The sequence below is a fragment of the Sapajus apella genome, unplaced genomic scaffold (genome assembly GCF_009761245.1).
Source record: "Sapajus apella isolate SASKATOON/1434 unplaced genomic scaffold, GSC_monkey_1.0 scaffold1, whole genome shotgun sequence".
Lineage (NCBI taxonomy): Eukaryota > Metazoa > Chordata > Mammalia > Primates > Cebidae > Sapajus > Sapajus apella.
In genome coordinates, this window is record NW_022436941.1 from 5009720 (window position 1) to 5029621 (window position 19902).

The 19902-nt window shown below is 47.5% G+C and overlaps 1 protein-coding gene across 1 annotated transcript; it reads right to left on the reverse strand.

The window, feature by feature from the left end:
• Window positions 1–949: 949 nt before the first annotated feature.
• LOC116554050 lies at window positions 950–19095 on the reverse strand. Its single transcript, XM_032281857.1, has 5 exons — window positions 19038–19095; window positions 14887–15160; window positions 5290–5341; window positions 2431–2844; window positions 950–1210 (listed from the first exon to the last, which is right to left on the reverse strand). The coding sequence occupies exons 1-5, from the start codon at window positions 19093–19095 to the stop codon at window positions 956–958; spliced, it is 1053 nt and encodes a 350-aa protein (XP_032137748.1). The 3' UTR covers window positions 950–955.
• Between the last annotated feature and the right edge of the window lie 807 nt (window positions 19096–19902).

A 19902-nucleotide genomic window follows, 5' to 3' on the forward strand; every position in this document is an offset into this window, starting at 1 on the left:
GGGTCTCGGGGAGGCCTGGGTCTAGGGGAGCACCTGGCTCATTTCCTGCTGTGCATAGACCCACTGAGGAAGAGTGTGGCGAGGAGGTGCTGCAGGGCTGAGCCCGAGGTCAGACAGAGCTGGTGTGAATGCCAGCTCCACTGTTCCTGGCTGTTTGCTAGCTGTGTGAGCTCAGGCACCCTACTTAACCTCTCTTAGCCTGTTTACTCTGCTGTAGAATGGAGAGGACACCAGTGTCTACACCCAAGGATTGTGTCTCCATAATCCTTGATCTCTATAAGGTGCCTAGTACAAAGTAAATGCTCAATAAATGGAAGCTGCAAGTATTACTCCAAAGCATCCAATTAGTGCACCAGCTCCAACCTCTATAGTGATATGATTTATTTACAAAACCAGCTTCAGGGTGTCTGCGCCCTTCAGTCATTCAGGAGGCTCTTGCTCCCTCTGTCTGCACTTAGGACAGGCTACAAAAGGAATGGTCTGAGGTCAGAGTGCTGGGAAAGATGGACACTCCTCTGCGAAGCCACTTTTGGTGTGGCTGTTCAATTCTCACGTGGCAGTTTTTCCAGCTAGAGCAGGAAGGTGGCAGCCTCGGGTGGGATGGGTCTCTTCCTGGGTGTACTGTAGCTGAACGCAGGGCACAGGCTGAGTTTCTCCCTTCTGCCCCTTGAGGAGAAAGGCAAACTCCAGGCCTGCATAGTGGGATGCCTCATGCTGGCAGGGAGCAGCCTGGTGGGCTGAGAGGGGCTGGCAGAACCTGCCAGGGGTTGGGTTCTTCCCATTGGCTCTGGTGGCTCTGCAGGGCAGGGAGGTAGGATGCCCCCCATCCCTGGTCATGGGCACTGAGAGGGAGAGAACTCAGGCCTGAGGGCTGGGGTCCCAGGCTAGCTCTGGTCCCAGGGCAAACTGACTGACCCATGGGAGCCTCCCCCTAGTCACCTTCATCTCTCTATGGTCAGTGGGTGCTGGGGGTCTGCTCTCCAGTGGCTTCCACTGCAGTCAGCTCTGGCTTCCCTGTGGTGTGACTGCACCAGGCCTGGGCAGCCCCTGAGGACCCTTGGCTCCCAGTTGGAGAGGCAGGAGGCCCAGGGCTAGTGTGTAGCCCCTCCTCAGGGGTTCTGTAATAAGGCACGAATCCTGATGCATAAAGAACATGGTCCCTGGAGAGAGGGGCATGCAGGTCACTGTCATGGGGACACCCTGCTGAGACCTGCAAGACGGGGCAGCAGCCCAGTGAGTGTGAGGACCCAGAGATGAGGTGCGAGTGTGCCATGGCAGCCTGGGCCCAAAGGAACAAGAGGGTCAGCCAGATGCAAGCCCACTTCCAGGTTCAGACCCAGATACCAGGGAGCAGCCTGTGCCTGCAACACCACAGTGGCAGTCCCGGAAGAGGACAGGCCCATGTCTGCTCTACAGCCCGGGAAGCACTCAGCGATGTCACTCATGCATCCAAGAGCACCCTGCTGGGAGGGGTGTGTCTGGGATTAGAACTCACCCACCTCACCTCCTGTCTTTGCAGTCACGGCCACAGCGCCCAGCTACACGGTGGTGATTAGGAACCTTAAAGGGCACAGACTTTGGGTCAAATCTCAGGTTTGCTACTTGCGAGTTATGTGCCCTTGGCCAAGTCACTTAGCTTCTCTGAGACTCACTTTCTTATTCATAAAATGGGAATTAGAGTACGGCCTATCTTACAGGATTACTAATAGGATTAAATGAGATGATGCTAATGAAACATTTGTCTGAGAGCCTAGCAAGCCACAGGGACCAAATCAATGCTTCTGTGAGCTCACCGTTGCGCTCAGTACTTTGGGCACATGGTTGTGTGTAATTCTCGCAATGGCTTGACTGTTGCTGCTGCTACTCTCTTCTTTTTTTTTTTTTTTTTTTTTTGAGACGGAGTTTCACTCATGTTACCCAGGCTGGAGTGCAATGGCGTGATCTCGGCTCACCGCAACCTCCGCCTCCTGGGTTCAGGCAATTCTCCTGCCTCAGCCTCCTGAGTAGCTGGGATTACAGGCACGCACAACCACGCCCAGCTAATTTTTTGTATTTTTAGTAGAGACGGGGTTTCACCTTGTTGGCCAGGATGGTCTCGATCTCTTGACCTCGTGATCCACCCGCCTCAGCCTCCCAAAGTGCTGGGATTACAGGCTTGAGCCACCGCGCCCGGCCGCTACTCTCTTCTTATAAGGAAACCATGTTCCCCAGGCCTCGTTCCTCCGTGGTGGTCAAGCTGGGCTTGAACAGGACAGTCTTCCTGGAGTCCCTGTGCTCCCAACCAGTGACACCTTGCTCCAGGAGCCCCAGCAGCCCTGAGAGGGCCTGTCTAGGGGCCTGGTAGAGTCTAGGCCCCAGGACAGAGAGGTTTGAAGGATGTAGGGCCTGGTGCTGCTCCCCCTACCCACCTCCATGGCCTCCTCAACTCACAGAGCATTCGTCCCCAACTGTTGTCCTGCAGAAGCAGCCAGCCTGTGCCTCCCTCCCAGTGGGTGGGTCTTGGGAGCCCCTGTGTGACCAGCCAGGATGGGCCAGGCTGGGCAAACTCTCCTCAGAGCGGTAGTAAGGGAAGAACCCGCCAAGCAGTTCTGAGTCCTCCTGGAGTGGTGTCTCGGGCTGCAGGACCAACCCGTCCTCTGCCAGGAGGCACCCATAGGTGCGGAAGAAAGGCAGATACTCCAAGGCCACCTGAGCCCTATGTGAAAGGTGGAGGGAGCTTAGAGGTTTCTTGTCCCTTGAACTGGTGGCCTGCTGTTGCCAGGACAGGGGCCCTGGGTCATCCTCCTCCAGGAGGCTAGGAGAGGTTGGGGCTCCGGGTTCAGCCTCACAGTTCTTCCGGGACATCTGCGAAGAGAAGGGTGTTCCATCTGGTACTGCACCCTGACTTCCTAGCCACGCCAGGTCTGTTCCAGTCCCTGTCTACATTGCAGGCCGAAAGGGGCTTACAAAGCCCAAACCTGACTATGGCTCTCTTCTGTGAAAAGCCAGCCGTGGCCCTCAACCATGGTTAGATTGCTCAGGCACACAGGCCTTCTTACCATTCCCCAGTCACACCAAGCTTGGCCCTGCCTTAGAGCCTGTGCCAAGATCTGCTCCTGGAATCTCAGCTCAGAAGAGCCTTCCCAGCCCCAGCCTCCGCAAGCCCCCTCCTCCAGATCGCTTCATCACTGGAATGCTCTTCCGGGGCTATGGTCCGCCTGCCTTACGTGTGGGTGGTTTGATCTGTGTTGTCTGTCTGGTGCCTCCGGTTCATAACAGCCACTCAACTAACACTTCTTCAACTAGTATGCTGGCCCTCGACCCGCCTCATATTCCCTCCACTCTGTCCACTCCAGCCACAAAGCCTTTCTGGGTCCATCTCACTCGCCAAGCATCCTCCCACCACGGGGCCTCTGCACGGGGTAATGCTCCTGCCCAGAGTCTCTTCCTCTCCTTTGTCCTAGGTGGTGACTTCCTCGGCGCTTGCCCAAGGTGACTTCCCTTACATGCCTGGCTTAGTGGCATCACCTTCTTCCTGACTGCCACCACCCTCATACCCCTCATTCGGAGCACCCGTTCCTCTGCTGTGAAACATTCAACTGTGTGGTTTCTTGATTAATATCTCTCATCCTGTTATTTACAAATTCCACCAGGCAGGGCCCATCTGTCTAGTTCACGTCTATGTCCCGAAGGCCTAGAAAAACCCTGGCATATGGCAGACACTAAGTATTGGAAGAAAGCAAAGAAGGGTGGGAAGGAAGGAAAGAGGTAGACACAAAGAGAACACCACGACCAGGAAGGAAGTCTTTAGCAGACTCCCTGGTGATGGGAGGGAGAAGTCATGTCTTGGGGAGAGGATGGGGAAGTGGAATGAGGAATTAATTCCTAGGCCCAGAGGGGATGAATGGCTCGGAGTACCTGGTAATGAAAAGCCAGCTCATTTCCACGTTGCCTGTCAGGCTCAGACCCAGAGCCCACCAGGAACATGGCAGGGGGCTCCTTTCATCCTGAGAAAGCCCCCAGGCCATTCCACTTGTGGACTCCGGGCTCATGGAAGAGCCTCTGGTAGCCTAGCCCCCAGCCTTCCTGACTCCCACCCTGGCCTTCCCAACTCCCACCCTAGCCTTTGGGCCTTGAGTCCCTGCCCCGACACATGCTCCTGTGGTCCATGCTCTCCCCCAACTCCCTGCAGGCAGCCTGACCACTGAGGTCCCCATCCTAAGCCAGACCCCTTGGTAAGCGCCTACTGGCCCATAAACTACCAGTTTCTGGTGGGCTGGGACCAAGCTCCCTCCTCCAAGTCCCAGACATCCAGCCCGGGGCCATCTTTGCTGAGTCTCTACCACTTCCAAACACTCCGCAGAGCTCTGTGATCCTCTCTCTCAGGTAATCCTTAGGAAGCCCACTGGGATGACTTGCCTTTCCAACCTCACTGTGCCAAGGAGATGGGACACGCTAAATGGCAATGCCCAGGTCTGACCCACTCTGAAGCCTGTGCTCTGTTCACTGTGAATCATCTGTTGTTGTGTGTCCCCCATAAGGCATGTTCAGGTCTTCAGCCCTGGCACTCATGGATGTGACCTTATTTGGAAATGGGATCTTGGCAGATGCAATCAAGTTAAGATGAGGTCACACTGGGTTAGGGTGGGCCCTGAATCCCACGATGTGTCCCTATAAGATGAGGGAAATTTGGACACAGACACATAGGGAGAATGTCACATGACAAGGGAGGAAGCCATTGGAGTGACGCTGTTGCAAGCCAAGGCACATCAAGAATTGAGTCATCCCTGGAAGCTAGGAGGGAGCACGGGGAGCAGATTCCCCTGCCAAGCCCCCAAGAAGGAACCAACCTGCCGACACCTTGATTTCAAACTTCTTCAGAACTGCAAGAGAATACATGTGCATTTTCTTAAGCTACCACGTTTGTGCTGATTTGTCCTGGCAGCCCTAGGACATGAACAGGTGCAGGTTTGATGGATGGCTCATTTGTGGGGATGAAGGGATTTGGTACAGGCTTGAGGGCTCTCCCAGCACCACCTGGTGAGCGGCCTGGGGAGACAGGCCCATTGCCATGGATGAGGTTCACTCTGTGGTGGGGCTCACCTAAGGCCCTACCCTTCCTGCCATCCAGCGGACATTGGACAGCACAGACTCTCCCTGTGGCTGGCCAGCGGCCCTCCCATACCTCATTCTTTCCTGCCACGGCTCTGACTCCACTTCAACAGTGAGTCCAGGACTGAAGGAGGCCAGGTGTCCTCTGAATTCCCCTGGGAGGCCTCAGCAAGATGGCATGTGCACAATGCCTCTCACGGTCTCTACTGAGCGACACCTCCTGCGTCCTGTTTTGGAGTCTGCAGTAGCACTGTGTCAAGACACGATGAAGCCTAATTGTCAAACTCTGACTAAAAAGACAAAGCCTCCCTCAGTAGTCCTCTTCCTCCCAGCCTCCTCTTCACCTTGGCAAATCCCCCTCTGCCTGCTGAGAGAAGACACCACCATGAAGTCATAAAGCCTGATGCCAGGCGAGAAAGCCAGATGGTTCTGTTGCCATGGAGACTCCACCCAAGCATCCAACACCTGTGATCATCACCTGTCTCTTAATTCAGCTTAATCCACATCTCCCCAGGAGACTCAGGGGAAACAAAGAGAATGCAAACATCTGGAATCTGATCAGTTCTTCATGACTGGGGGCCAGTGAGCTCACTGGGGACTTCTGCCCAGAGACTGTGAGAGTGACTCAGCGCCTCCAGTGGATGGGTCAGAAAGGGCCCCAAGGATTTGTTCCACCAAGTCCAGGGAGCTGTGGTGAGCTGCATGGGCCGCTCCTTTCTGGGGTGCCTCAGTCCCCTCGGGGTGTGGCCGAGACATCATTCTCTGCCCTTGTCACTAGCTTTCAGCTGTCTCTCCTCTGTGGCTCTTCTCCAGTCACTTGCTGGCAGGACACAAGAAGAAGTGGAGCAGTCATGGGAGGGCTGATGATGTGGGACACCTGCTTTCTCCCACAGAGGCACCGTCCCCAGATCCTCTCCTAGGCCTGGTGCTCCTAAGTGTCAGCTACCACCCAGGGAGGTTCCCACGTGGTGTGTCATGTGGTCCTCTCCGCAAACCTTCAAGTCAGGAAGTGTTCCACTGTCATGCCATTTTGCAGATTGGAGAGTTGAGCCTCAGTGCTGGGACAGGAAGGTGAACCAGCCTGAAAGAGGGGCTCCAGAGTTAGTTTCTAGCCTTAGGGCTTGAGGCAAGAGAGTCTTGAAATGCCACTGAAGGTCACAAGGTTGCGACATCTCCAGGCCCTCAGGCTTCCCCAGGACTGGATTCCAAGCCAGGAGTGCCCGGCTGGGTTCTCCAGGCTCAGCATCTCCAGTTCTCCACATCTCTCTACCCTGTGCTCGCAGACCCTGGGGCCTATCTACTCCTGGGTCATTTTCTTTCTTATAGAATTTATTTTTGGAAAGTGGTAATAGATACACCTCCAATTTTATTTTATATTTTGAATAGTCACTTGACACAACATCATTTAAGAATAAGTTATTTTTCCCCAACCTGATTTGAAATACCAAGATAGACACATTCTAAATTCTTAACTATTACAAACTCAAGTCCTTTTCTATAATTTATTTTTGTATCCGTCTCTGTGTCCCTCTTTGTACCAATATCGTGTTATTTTGATCTCTTTAGTTTTATATAAATTTAATCCATGTTGTATCATCACCATTTAAAAACTCAACTTCATTGAGGGCTAATTTACAAATACCATAAAATGTACTGTTCATGAATCTATACACCAAATAACAACCTGGAAATTAATACATAGAAATGCCTCTTTTCAGTTAATCCGCTCCTTTGCTTCCCAACCCCAAGCAACCACTGATGTGCTTTTTGATACTAGAGATTCATCTTGCCTGTTCTAGAATAAACGGAATCACATAGCACATGTTCTTTTGTGCCTAGTGAGCTTCTGTTTTTCAGCACCATGTTTTTATTTTTTATTTTTATTTTATTTTTTTTCCATTTATTTTATTGCATTTTAGGTTTTGGGGTACATGTGAAGAACATGCAAGATTGTTGCATAGGTACACACGTGGCAGTGTGATTTGCTGCCTTCCTCCCCATCACCTACATCCGGCATCTCTCCCCTTGCTATCTTTCCCCAACTCCCCACCCCCCACCGTCCCTCCCCTATTTCCCCCCAACAGACCCCAGTGTGTAGTGCTCCCCTCCCTGTGTCCATGTGTACTCATTGTTCAACACCCGCCTATGAGTGAGAGCATGCGGTGTTTGATCTTCTGCTCTTCTGTCAGTTTGCTGAGAATGATGGTTTCCAGGTTCATCCATGTCCCTACAAAGGACACAAACTCACCGTTTTTGATGGCTGCATAATATTCCATGGTATATATGTGCCACATTTTCCCTGTCCAGTCTATCATTGATGGGCATTTGGGTTGGTTCCAGGTCTTTACTATTGTAAACAGTGCTGCAATGAACGTTCTTGTGCATGTGTCCTTATAGTGGAACGATTTATAATCCTTTGGATATATACCCAGTAATGGGATTTCAGCACCATGTTTTTAAAATTCATCCTTTTTGTGGCATAGTTTGCTCCCTTTTATTGAGGAGTAGTATACTGTTATGTGATGTGACACAATTTGCTTATCCATCTTCTGTGAGTACCAGCTAGTTGTTTCCATTGTGAAGAGTGCTGCTAGAAATAATTACTTGTAGGTCTTTGAGTGGGTAATAGTTTTCATTCCTCTTAGGTAAATAGCTAGGATTTGAGTAGTTTGATCACATGGTAAGTGTATGTTGAACTAAATAAGAAACTGCCAAACTGTTTTCATTTTACGTCATATAAAATGATACATTCATTTTACCTTCCCAACAGTAATGTGTAAAAGTTTCAGTTTCTTCACAGTCTTAACACCACTTTTTAACTTTTGCGATTCTCATGGGTGTGTAGATAGCATGACGGTTTTCATTTGCATTTTCTTGATGGCTTGTGATGTTGAGCATTTCTTATATGTGTATATTGCCAATTTGTATATTTTCATTTAAGTGTCTACATCTTTTCCTCATTTTAATAACTTGATTGTTATAACTAAAGTACAATAAGCTACACAGTTTCAAAGTGTAGAATTTGATCAATTTTCACATATGTACACACCTCAGAAACTATTACCATGGTCAGGATAACAAATATTTCTATCAATCCCCCAAAATTCCTCATTCACTCTTATAATCCATCTTCCCTCCATTCCCTTCCCCAGACAACCCCTGATCTTCTGACACTCTAGATTATTTTACATTTTCTAGAATTTTATATAAATGGAATCAGGTGTTTGTTTTTATGTGATTTCTCTTAGCATAATTCTCTTGAGAGTAATCTATGCTGTTGCATGGATGGTTTGTTCCTGTTTTGTTGAGCACTATTCCACTGCATGGATAGACCCCTGTCGTTATTCTACCATATGTAGTGTGTCATTCTTCTCTAGCTGGTTTGAAGATGTTTTTCTTTATCCTTTGTAAGTGGTAGTGGATACGGTTTTGAGCACTTTATAATGTGTCTAGGCATGGTTTTCATTGACCTTATCTTTTCTGGGGTTTTCAGAGCCTCTTAAGTACATTTACATTTTTAAGTACTTTGATTTATGTTTTTCACCACATTTAGGAAACTTTAATTCTTCCTTCGTTTTGTCAAGATTTTTTCTTTTTAGCTTATTTCTGCCCCCCTTCTGGGACTCCAATGTCATGTATGTTAGATTTTTTTTAATGTGTTTCCACAGATCTCTGAGGCTCTGTTTATTTATTTCTTAATCTTTCCTCTGTGTTCTTCAGATTGTGTAAATAATATGGATCTATCTTTAAGCTCACAGGCTCTTTCCTCTTGATATCACCATTCTGCTATGGAAATCATTAAGTGAAATTTTTTAATTTCAGATTTTGTATTTTCCAGTCCTAACATTTTTGGTTTTTTTTTTTTTATAGTTGCTATTTCTCTATTGAGAACTTATTTTTATTCATGCCAAATGTGTTTTTCTTAACCTCATGGAACATACACATAACAGCATTTTGAAGTCTTTGATGATAATTCCAACACATGGCCCCCTTGGGATTGATATTTGTTGTCATTTCCCTTGAGAAGTCGTCACATTTTTCTGGTTATTTGTATGCCAGGTAATTTTAGATTGTCCTAGACATTTTGAAAATCATTTTATGTAGACTTTGGGTCGGGCACATAATCCTCTGCAGAGAGTTGATGTTTTAGCTTTATCAGACATTCAATTTAGTTAGCTTCGAGCTGCCAGTTCTGTCTTGCCTTTTGTATACAGTGGTACAAATCTCAGTTCTCTAAGCTTTCACTGTATTCATTTGGGTCTGTTTTTTGCATGCATTATTGAGCAATTAGGCTAAAAAAGATTACACATGGTTTAAATCTCAGTTTAGTTCTTTCTGAAAGCTTTGCTATGCTGTTTTAGGTCTATCCCACTCATGCATAACTCAGGAGTTAGGCTGAGACTTACAAGTATTTATTCACAGAATTAGAGGACTGCTTTTCTGGCTACCCTCCCTCCTGGATGTCCTCATGTTCTGTTTCCTTCCACGGTCTCTGTCCTGACTCATTTGACCAGAAATACAGGATTTCTTCTATAGCAGCCGTCCTTTTGCCACTGCTGCATTGCTGTTGTGTAATTGGAGTGTGCCCTCTGGGCAAAGCTGAGAGAGAAAGAAACAGAAACGGGGGGGGGGGGGGGAGAGAGAGAGAGAGAGAGAGAGAGAGAGAGAGAGAGAACCTGGGAAACTCTCCCCTGCATGGATCACTGTCTAAATCCAAGTAACTTTACCTCTCAGCCACAATGTTTTCGTTTACTTTTTAGAGTTCTCTGGTGCTAGTGTTTGCATTTTGCGTAGAGTTTTTGGTATAGTAAGTGGGAAGAATGGGTCGTAGTGAACTTATGCTATCACACTATGATCTTCATTTTGCTCATTTCTTATAACACTGTCTTACGGTTGTGTTGTAAGAGCTTTCTGTGTATGCCAAATACAAGTTCATTGTCAGAAATAGGTATTGTGAATGTTTTCTCCCAGGTTGTGCCTTGACTTTTTATTTTATTAACAAAGTATTTCTAAGAAACAACTGAAATTTTAAATTTTGATGGGATCTAATTTATTTTTTCATTTTTTTTGTATCCTATCTAAGAAATCTTTGCTTGCCATAAGATTGTGAACATTTCTTCCTTTTTTTTTTTTAAGTTCTATAGCTTTAGCTTTTATATTTAGGCCTGTGATTCCATTTGAGTTCATTGACGCTATTTGAGTTGGGGAGCAAGATTTACCTATTTTTTCCATTTGGATAGCTATTGTGCACCGCTGGCTGAAAAGACTTTTCTTTCAAAGCCCTTTGAAAGATGCCAGTGTATAGACTTGGCTATATATTGTGGTCCTCCATAAGGCAGGGAGTAGAGATCAGAGGAACAGAACAGAGAATCCAGCTATACATTGGCATCTTTGTCAAAAATCAGTGATATACATGTGGATTCATACCTGGATTCTCTGTTCTGTTCCACTGATCTCTAGTCACTGCCTTATTGTGGATCACAGTTTCTCAGCCTTGGTGCTGTTGATTTTTGAGCCGGATAATTCTTTGTTGTGGGACACTGTCCTGTGCACTATTAGATGTTTAGCAGCACCTCTGGTCTCTACCCCTACTTGTCAATATGATACTGCTCTCCTCCCTCCAGAGTAATGACAATGAAGAATGTCTCCCAACTTTGCCAAATGTTCCCTGGCGGGGGGGGGAACTGGCCCCAGTTGAGCACTACTGCTATAAATTCACTACATTCCTTGACAGTTAGGACAGTCTCCAACTTTGTTCTTTCTAAAATACATTTTTATATTTTTACAGTATAAACAAAAATACATCTAGGTCCTTTGCACTTTCATATAAATTTATATTAAATTTATCTCTAAATATTTTGGGATTTTTATGTCTTTTTTAGTTGGTATTATTGAGATCTAATTATGTACAGTGAAATTGACAAATACACTGTTGCATTCTAAAGAGTGTCTTCAGGTTGAAAGCCCAGGTAATTTTAGGGTTCACCTCATTTGTTCTCTTTTTCCTTGAATCATCGTTCTGTGTTTTTTGTTTTCCATCATCTTTAAATAGTGGCTTCTCATTTTACTCAGTTTTCTTGTTGTTTTTAGTGGGAGGGCAAATCTAGTACTGATTACCTCACCAAGACTACAAGCAGAAGTCCCTAATAATCAACTTTTAACAGTCTCATTAATTTGAGTGGTTACTCAGTGCCAGAAAATATACTAGTCATTCTTCATTGGTTATTTTATTTTTTCTTAATAATCTTCTCAGGTAGGTACCATGATCATCCCTATGTAAAGATAAGAAAATGAGGCTTAAAGAGGGTAAGAATTTACTGAGTAATAGACAGTAGCAAATGGCAGGGCTGGAATTCAAATTTTGGTAGTTGGACTCTGAAGCCCAAGTGTTTAATCACTTTGCCAATTGTCCAAAAACACTATATGAAAAATGATTTTAGATAACACACAGGTGAAGTTTTTATTTTAATAGCAAATTAGTGTAATATATGTTAGAAAAAATACAGTTACCACATCTGATATGGTTTGGGTCTGTGTCCCCACCCAAGTCTCACCTCGAATTGTAATCCCCGGATGTTGAGGGAGGAACCTGGTGGGAGGTAATTGGATGATGGGGGTGGTTTCCCCCATGCTGTTCTCATGATAGTGAGGGAGCTCTCATGAGATCTGATGGTTTTTTAAAAAGCAGCTTTCCCTGCGTGTGCCCTCTCTCCTGCCACCATGTGAAGAAGTTGCCTACTTCCCTTCACCTTCCACCATGATTGTAAGTGGCCTGAGGCCTCCCCAGTCATGTGGAACTGTGAGCCAATTAAACCTCTTTTATTTATAAATTACCCAGTCTCAGGTAGCATCTTTATAGCAGTGTGAAAATAGACTAATACAATATCTAAGCCATGATTTTTCAGATACTTTTGCTTGGGACAAGAGTGAGTAGATTTTTTTAAATAAAAAGATGAGTCTGTTTAATTATCTGTATTACAGGTCATAACCAGATATAGCAAGAACATGCAGGTGACAGAGAATATCTGCCTGGGACAGGTGCCCTGACTATGCGTATCCCTTCGGGCTTGGTGAATGTGGCTCCAGGCCTACCCCAGTGTCCATGTGCAACTGTAGACACGGATGAATAGAACTACTTTTACATAAGGGAAACTCACACTGCAACTTGCTTCTTTTATTCCATAATATGTGCTAGCCTTTGACCTTACCCACACATAGAGAGTTCAAAGGCAGCCCCACGTCTTTTTGTAGGGTTGATGGTCTTCCTTACCTGCAAGCAGCTTTTGATCCTTTACGGCAGGGGTCCCCAAACCCCAGGCCATGAACTGGTACCTGTTCGTGGCCTGTCAGGAGCTGGGCCACACAGCAGGAGGTGAGCAGCTAACAAGCGAACATTACCACCTGAGCTCCACCTCTCATCAGATCAGTGGGGGCACTAGATTCTCATAGGAGTGCAAACCCTATTGTGAACTGTGCATGTGAGGGATCTAGGTTCCATGCTCCTTATGAGAACCTAACTGATGCCTGATGATCTGAAGTGGAACTGTTTCATCCCAAAACCATGACTTCCCCCTATCTGTGGAAAACTTGTCTTCCAATAAATTAGTTCCTGGTGTCAAAAAGTTTGGGAACCACTGCTTTAGAGTACCTCCTCCTCATGGCTGCTGTGAAAATCAGGGTTCCAGGATTTCCATAGCAGGCCCTCAGTCATCCCAGCCAGCACAGAGACCAGGAGGAAAGGCACCAATTCACAGTGCAAGATGAAACGTAATCAAACGGGGAAGGAACAAAAGGCCCACAGCTCCAGCATCTGGACTAGCAGAACCCACAGCAGCCTGTGGGCCCACCCCAGCGAGTCCCCACCAGTTCACAAGGCAGTGGCCTCCCATGGCCTCACTGAATCCTCACTAGGCCTTCATGCTCAGCAACCAGCCTGGATGACTCAGCTGAGACAAGGGATGACTTGTCCAGGGCTGAAGAATGGTGGAGCTGGGACTCAGCACTAGGAACTGTGCGGAGGAAGCACTTTAAACATACCTTCACATGTACCTCTCTCCACACCAAGGTCAGGGATTCAGACCACTGTCCTGGAGGTGCTGCAATCGAGGTCAGTGTAGCTGGGTGCCTGGTCCCAGGTCCCTCTGACTCCAGAGCCTGTGCTTCTAGCCCCTGCTCTGCAGGAAAAGCATGCTTGCTGCCCAGACTGCACTATCCAGAAGGGGAGGGACACTAGCCCTTCTGATGACTCCTACCTCATCTATGTAACAGGATTCTGCCAGGATCTGACCCATCCTGGCAGAAACAGGTAAGAACAGCGCAGGCAGGATGTTTGAAATTCCTCCTGTCCTGGGTTTCCAGGTACACATGATCCCTGCACTGCTGAGTGCAGCTGGAGATCTCAAGAAGCAGAGATTAGCAAAGGCTGGCGTGATCAGGGTAGGCTGTCTGCAGGAGGCAGAGGGCTGGACTGCAACCAAACTGACCGAAGCTTCAGGAAATGGTTCTGAGGGAAAAGTCCCCAAGCAGAGGCAGCCGAGGGATGGAGCATGGAAAAGGCCCAGGGTGCAGAAGCCCAGGCAGTGACACCCATGGCCATGGTGCTCACGGACATGGACCCCAGGCTCAGTGAGAAGTCATTCTCAACACCTGGCTCAGCTGCAGTGTAGATTCCATCTTACCTGCAACTTGGTTTTCCATGTCAGGGGAAAAAAATCCCCAAACCCACCACATGGGTACCTCTGGTCAAAGTGGGCCTTCATGTTTTCCTTCTTTTTGGAGTGATAGGAATAGCACAGTCTGCATCACCTGTGTGCTGTTCCTTCTCAGGGATCCACTTCTGACCCTGTCTCCCACCACTCATCACCCACAAGTGGCTGGGGGGTTGGTGCAGATGCTCTGTGGGGCACATTGGGTGCCTTTGTTCCTGGGTGCTGCACTCAGCACAGCACCCTCCTCTCACCCTCTGGGAAAGCTCTCTCTCTCCTTGTTCCCAACATTGCTCTTCTTCCCTCCCAGGATTTCTTCCTGAAAGAACTGATATTGTGTTTAATTTTCCCTCTCTGCCTCACTACCAGATGAGCTTGTACCAACTCTCTTCTCCAATTCAGATAAGAAGTTTGTCATGTCAGAAGGACAAACTTTCAGAATAATGTCTACTTTTCAACACTGGCAAATCACAGCCATGGCTGTATCTAATAGTTACTGGTCACAGTAACCACACTAATGCCACTCAAGGGTCTTACAGCTCTTCTTACCCCTGTCCCAGCTGTGGCCCTGACATCTCTCACCTATTAGACAGTGTCACCTGGATCCCCACCCACAGTCTCTGTGTCACTGTGTGCTGTTCCTTCTCTGGGGTCCACTTCTGGCCCTGTCTTCAACCACTCTCATTCCCACTCTCACTCTGACTGTGGACAACTACAGCCTCTCTCAGCTGGTCCCAACTTTCAACACTCCCCCAACCCAAGCTGCTGCCATTCTTCTTTCTCTAAAATTCTGACTTCATCCCATCACTTCTGAGGCCCCTCTTAGCCTGTGGCTTCCCCATTTGAGTTCTGAGCCTTGAGAGATGGCAAAGGGTGGGTGGCATTAGGTAGCAAGGCCAGGAGCTGGGCACCTCCACAAGTGAGCTGGTGGACACACTGAGCCAGGAGTCTTCAAAAGAAATCAGCTTTATGTTCTTACAAGATTATGTAACTGGTATCCCAACAAGCCCAGGGTCCCCTCTCATAATTAAAGGGAGGCTTGAGTTTTACGGGGCTTGGGGCCAGTAGCTAAGCCCTTGGCACCAGCTACCCTTGGAAACAGCCGCCTCGCCTCCACCTGCAGCTGGTATTCACCTTTAACTCTTTCAGGGTACACTGCTTTGCTGGTTTTCCCACTTCATTCACTCTTGACACAGACACAGCAGAGGACAGGCTGGCAATCTGGCAGTGGCTGTCCCTCCCACTGCCTGGTACACATGGGCAGCTGGGGTGGATGCAGAGGGGCTGCGCTGCTTCTGAGTCAGCTCTGGGAGCACACGTCTTGGTTTGTTGTGCCCCAAAAGTCACCTCCTCCTCCAGAAGCCCTTCGATCCCCCGAAGGGTTTAGAACTGGATGTTAGGGAGAAAGACATTGTAGACAAGCCACCCTTAGAGCAAAGGGCTTGGTCAGGGCCAGACACATTGGAGAGCCTAGGAAGACATCAGGGGTGGAGGTGTGCAGAGACGATGCAAATGTAACAGGAGGGATAAGGGCTGAAAGGACAAAAACAGAGTTGAAGTTCAATAATTTGTGTGCTCCTGTCCTAATTTCCCACAATTCCACCTATCACTGGGACTACTGTTACCTACAGTTTGTCTATAAATTAATTCGTGTAAAAAAACCTTAAGCTCAGCAGGGTGACTACAGTCAACAATAACTTATTGCACATTTAAAAATAACTGAAAGAGGGGCTGGGCGCAGTGGCTCATGCCCGTAATCCCGGCACTTTGGGAAGCCGAGGCAGGCAGATCACGAGGTCAGGAGCTCAAGACCAGTCTGGCCAACATAGTGAAACCCCGTCTCAACTAAAAATACAAAAACTTAGGTGGATGTGGTGGTGTGTGCCTGCAATCCCAGCTACTCAGGAAACTGAGGCACGAGAATTGTGTGAACCTGGGAGGAAGAGGTTGCAATGAGCCAAGATCGAGCCATTATACTCCAGCCCGGGCATGAGATTTCATCTCTAAATAAATTAAGAAGTATAAATGGGAATGTTTGTAACACAAAGAAATGATAAATGCTTGAGGGGTTGGATATCCCAGTTACCCTGATGTGATTGTTACAGATGGCATGTCTGTATCAAAATATCTCATGTACCCCATAAATATATATACCTACTATGTACCTGTAAACTCCTGTACCCCGTAAATACATACATCTACTGTGTACTCATAAATGCTTAACAAATAAAATAAATAATCAATTTGGTAAGTAAAATTCCTTAAATATTCATATTTATTTGTTTAGTTTTTTGAGAGGGAGTGTCACTCTGCCACCCAGGCAGGAGTGCGGTGGTGTAGTCTCACCTCACTGCAACCTCCACCTCCCAGATTTATGCCATTTTCCTGCCTCAGCCTCCCAAGTAGCTGTGATTACAGGCCCATGCCACCACACCCAGCTAGGTTTTATATTTTTAGTAGAGATGGAGTTTCACCATGTTGACCAGGCTAGTCTCAGACTTCTGACCTCAGGTGATCTGCCCAGCTTGGCCTCCCAAAGTGCTGAGATTATAGGTGTGAGCCACTGTGCCTGGCCTAAATATTAGTATTTAAACAGGCAAATTTTAACAAAGGAAGAATTAGGACAGGCCAGTGTCTTTGTTTTATTGCATTTTTTTAAAAAAGTACTAACTCATTTTTAATGGACAAAAATGGTATATGCTGTATCATGTAAAACATGTTTTAAAATTACATAGATATTTTAAAGCACTGAACTAATTTGAACTAATTAACATGTGAGTTACCTCACATACTTATTTTTGTGGTGAGAACACGTAAAATCTCAGATTTTCAAGAACACAATATATTGTTATTAACTATGGTCACCATGTTGTACAACAGATCTCTGGAACTTATTCTTCCTGATGAACTGAAATTTTGTGCCCTTTGACCAACATCTCCCCAGTCCCCCACCCCCAGTCTCTGGTAACCACCACTCTACTCTGCTTTTATGAATTTGATTGTTTTAGATGCCACATGTATGTGAGATCGTGAGATATTTGTCTTCCTGTGCCTGACTTACTTCACTTTACGTAATGGCCTGTAGGCTCATCCATGTCACAAATGACAGATTTCCTGCTCTGAGAAGCAGCCCTGGCCATCCTTCTTCACAGGGAGAATCTGGGGGCGCGGACAGGGACACAGAGGACTGCTCCTCTTGTTCCTTGCATTCCATGGGCTTGGAAATCCCAGAGTAGTGGAAACCTATCCCTATCCCGTGTCTCCCGGGGGGTCCTGAGGCAGGATTGCTCCTACAGAAGCCCCTGCAGCTGCAGGAGGCATCTAGGCAGGAGGTCCTGAGTTCCCCACACACTTCAGTGAGCAGCCAATCATTGTCCTGTGTGCCCAAGGTTAGTTTCCGTAGGTGCTGCTGGCTCCTTACTCAGAGTCCACTTAACCACTCCCATGCTTTTCTCCTGGTTGCAGTGAGAAACACTCACTTATCCAGACCCCCCTGCAGCCAGAAAGCCCATGCGACTGCTGGGAAATGGGCTAAAAATGGAAACACACAACAGGCCTTCTGGAAAAGATGTTGCGCGATAAAAAGTGATGGACGCCCATCGATGCATCTGCTCATTGCTCTACCCTTGACTTCCTGCCTCGAATGAGAATATCAAGAGGCCCCTGGCACGCAGGTGCTTGCAATATAAAATATGAAACTTCCTTGGGAACAGTAGGACAAAAACACATGCTGTGAGTGGCAGAGCAGAAAGAGAGGAGCCTGGGTCCCTTCTGGCACCAAGTTGAGGCTGCAGCCGCCTGATCTGTCTCCCTCTGGAATTTTCCTTATGACAGAAAAATAAATTCCTGTGTGGCTAAGCCACCGTTGTGGAGGATCTGTTACATGCAGCCAAAAGCCAGTCCTAACGGGCGGGGAGATGACTGGAGGCTAGGAGACCAAGGAAGTGTCAGGAATGTCCACATTTAGTTTAGTTTTTTGTTTTTTGATTTGTTTTGTTTTGTTTTGTTTTTTGAGATGGACTCTAGCTTTGTGGCACAGGCTGGAGTGCAGTAGCATGATCTGAGTTCACTGCAACCTCTGCCTCCTGGGTTCAAGCGATTCTCCTGCTTCAGCCTCCCTAGTAGCTTGGATTACAGGCATGCGCCACCACATCCAACTAATTTTTGTATTTTTAGTAGAAACAGGGTTTCACCATGTTGGCCAGGATGGTCTTGAACTCCTGACCTCAGATGATCCACCTGCCTTGGCCTCCCAAAGTGCTGGGATTACAGGCATAAGCCACCGTGCCCAGTCCACACTTCGATATTTACTTATTTATTCAACAGGTATTTACTGAATGCTTACTCTGTGCTTTGCCCTGTCCTAGGCTGGGAATACATTCAAAACATTAGTGTAAACAACATCAGTCAGCACCGACATGGTTGCTATGGGTCCACACAGACATATAAATGCCCTGCACTGAATAGCAGTCTTGAATACATAGTGACAAAGCAGGCAAAACTCTCTGCCTTGATGGATACTATCCTATATTCTAGTATTCAATCAAGTATAGAGCATGTTAGAGGATGTTAAGTATTATGGGGAAAAATAGGGCAGCTATGGGCCAGGCTTGGTGGCTCATGCCTGTAATCCCAGCACTTCGGGAGGCCAAGGCAGGTAGATCACTTGAGGCCAGGAGTTCCGACCAGCCTCGCCAACATAGAGAAACCTTGTCTTTACTAAAAATACAAAAATGAGCCCAGTGTGGTAGCAGGTGCCTGTAATCCCAGCTCTTCAGGAGACTGAGGCAGGGGAGTTGCTTGAACCCAGGAGGCTGAGGTCACAGTGAGCCAAGATCGTGCCACTGCACTCCAGGCTGGGTGACAGAACGAGACTCTGTATAAATAAATAAATAAAGCAGTTATTTTAAGTATGTGCTGTAAGGACTACAACGCACATATGCTCATGCATGCACACACGTACACACATGCTCAGGCATGCATTAAGTATGCACACAATATCTTCATGAACCACCTACAACTTTGATGTAGCCTCAAGGAGAAAAGGAAATTCTATTCAGTCCAAGAAACGCTGAATTGACTGAGATTATCCTGAATTAAGACTGTATTACTGATCATATAGGATGATGCAGCTCAAATGAACCTGCAAGGTGCCTGCCACCTTGATTTTCAGTCAAGGCAAGCAGAATGAGCATGTAGTATCTCCATCACATGGCCACAGCCCTGTCCCGACCCCTGTACTTGCCTGCAACGTGCAGTTCACCTCATTGGCTTTGCACTCCAGCTGCCTCTTGACCATCTCCAAGTTCTGGTTCTCAGTCAGAAGACTGTCCAGCTTGTTGCTCAGCTCTCACTTCCAGAAGCCAATGTCCAAAAGCCTCTGGCCCAGGTTCCCAAATGTGCCCTCCTGCATCTGGTCCATCAGCTAGTCCTTGTCCTGCAAGAGCCTCATGGAATTGTCTGTCAGCTGGCTGGCCCACAGCCGGGAGGCCTCGGCCCTATGCACCTGTAGCGGGTTGGACTGGTCCCAGTCGTGGGGGCTATAGCGAGAGAATAGTGCAGAGCAGAGCGTGGGCAGGATGGTGGGTAGCCACAGGGTGCTGGGGCTCTCGTCCGGGCAGGTCTGGACATTGGAGATCTTGTAGAAGTGGCTAGGCCTCCATGAATTGAGGTAGCGGCACCCGGGCAGTTAGTAGGGCTGACAGCACTCTTGGATCACTGGAGGCTGTACAGCTGGCAGCAAGGTCAAGCCACAGCATTTGTTGGGGCCACAGTAACTGGTGGTCTGATTGGTTCCAAGAAACTCCATCCTCCCTCATGAGTCCAACTCGGGCAAAACTCTGCTCAAAGGGCTGGGGAAAGTGCCTCTCTTGGGGACTGGCACTGGTGTCATAAAGGCTGAGGAGAGGAACTTTTAGTGGGTCCTTTGCTGACTTACAGGCCAGCTGGGGCTTATTGTCCAAAACAAAAAGACAAAAACAATAATTGGCAAAGTGAATGTGAGTTTCACAGTCCACACATTTGGTTGCAAGAAGTGACATTTTGTCTTCCTATTACAGCTGAATTGTGTTCCCAGACCTAACTGGGCCCCGTGGGAGGAAAATTA

Excerpts from the sequence above, each read along its gene's own strand:
- LOC116554050 (XM_032281857.1), bottom strand. The coding sequence starts at position 19,095 with ATGGTCAAGAGGCAGCTGGAGTGCAAAGCCAATGAGGTGAACTGCACG. Across the intron at positions 2,845-5,289 it reads GGTGTCGCTCAGTAGAGACC|ATGTCCCGGAAGAACTGTGA; the intron begins GTGAGAGGCATT and ends TTCTCTTCGCAG. Across the intron at positions 1,211-2,430 it reads CAGTTGGGGACGAATGCTCT|GTCTCAGCAGGGTGTCCCCA; the intron begins GTGAGTTGAGGA and ends CCCGTCTTGCAG.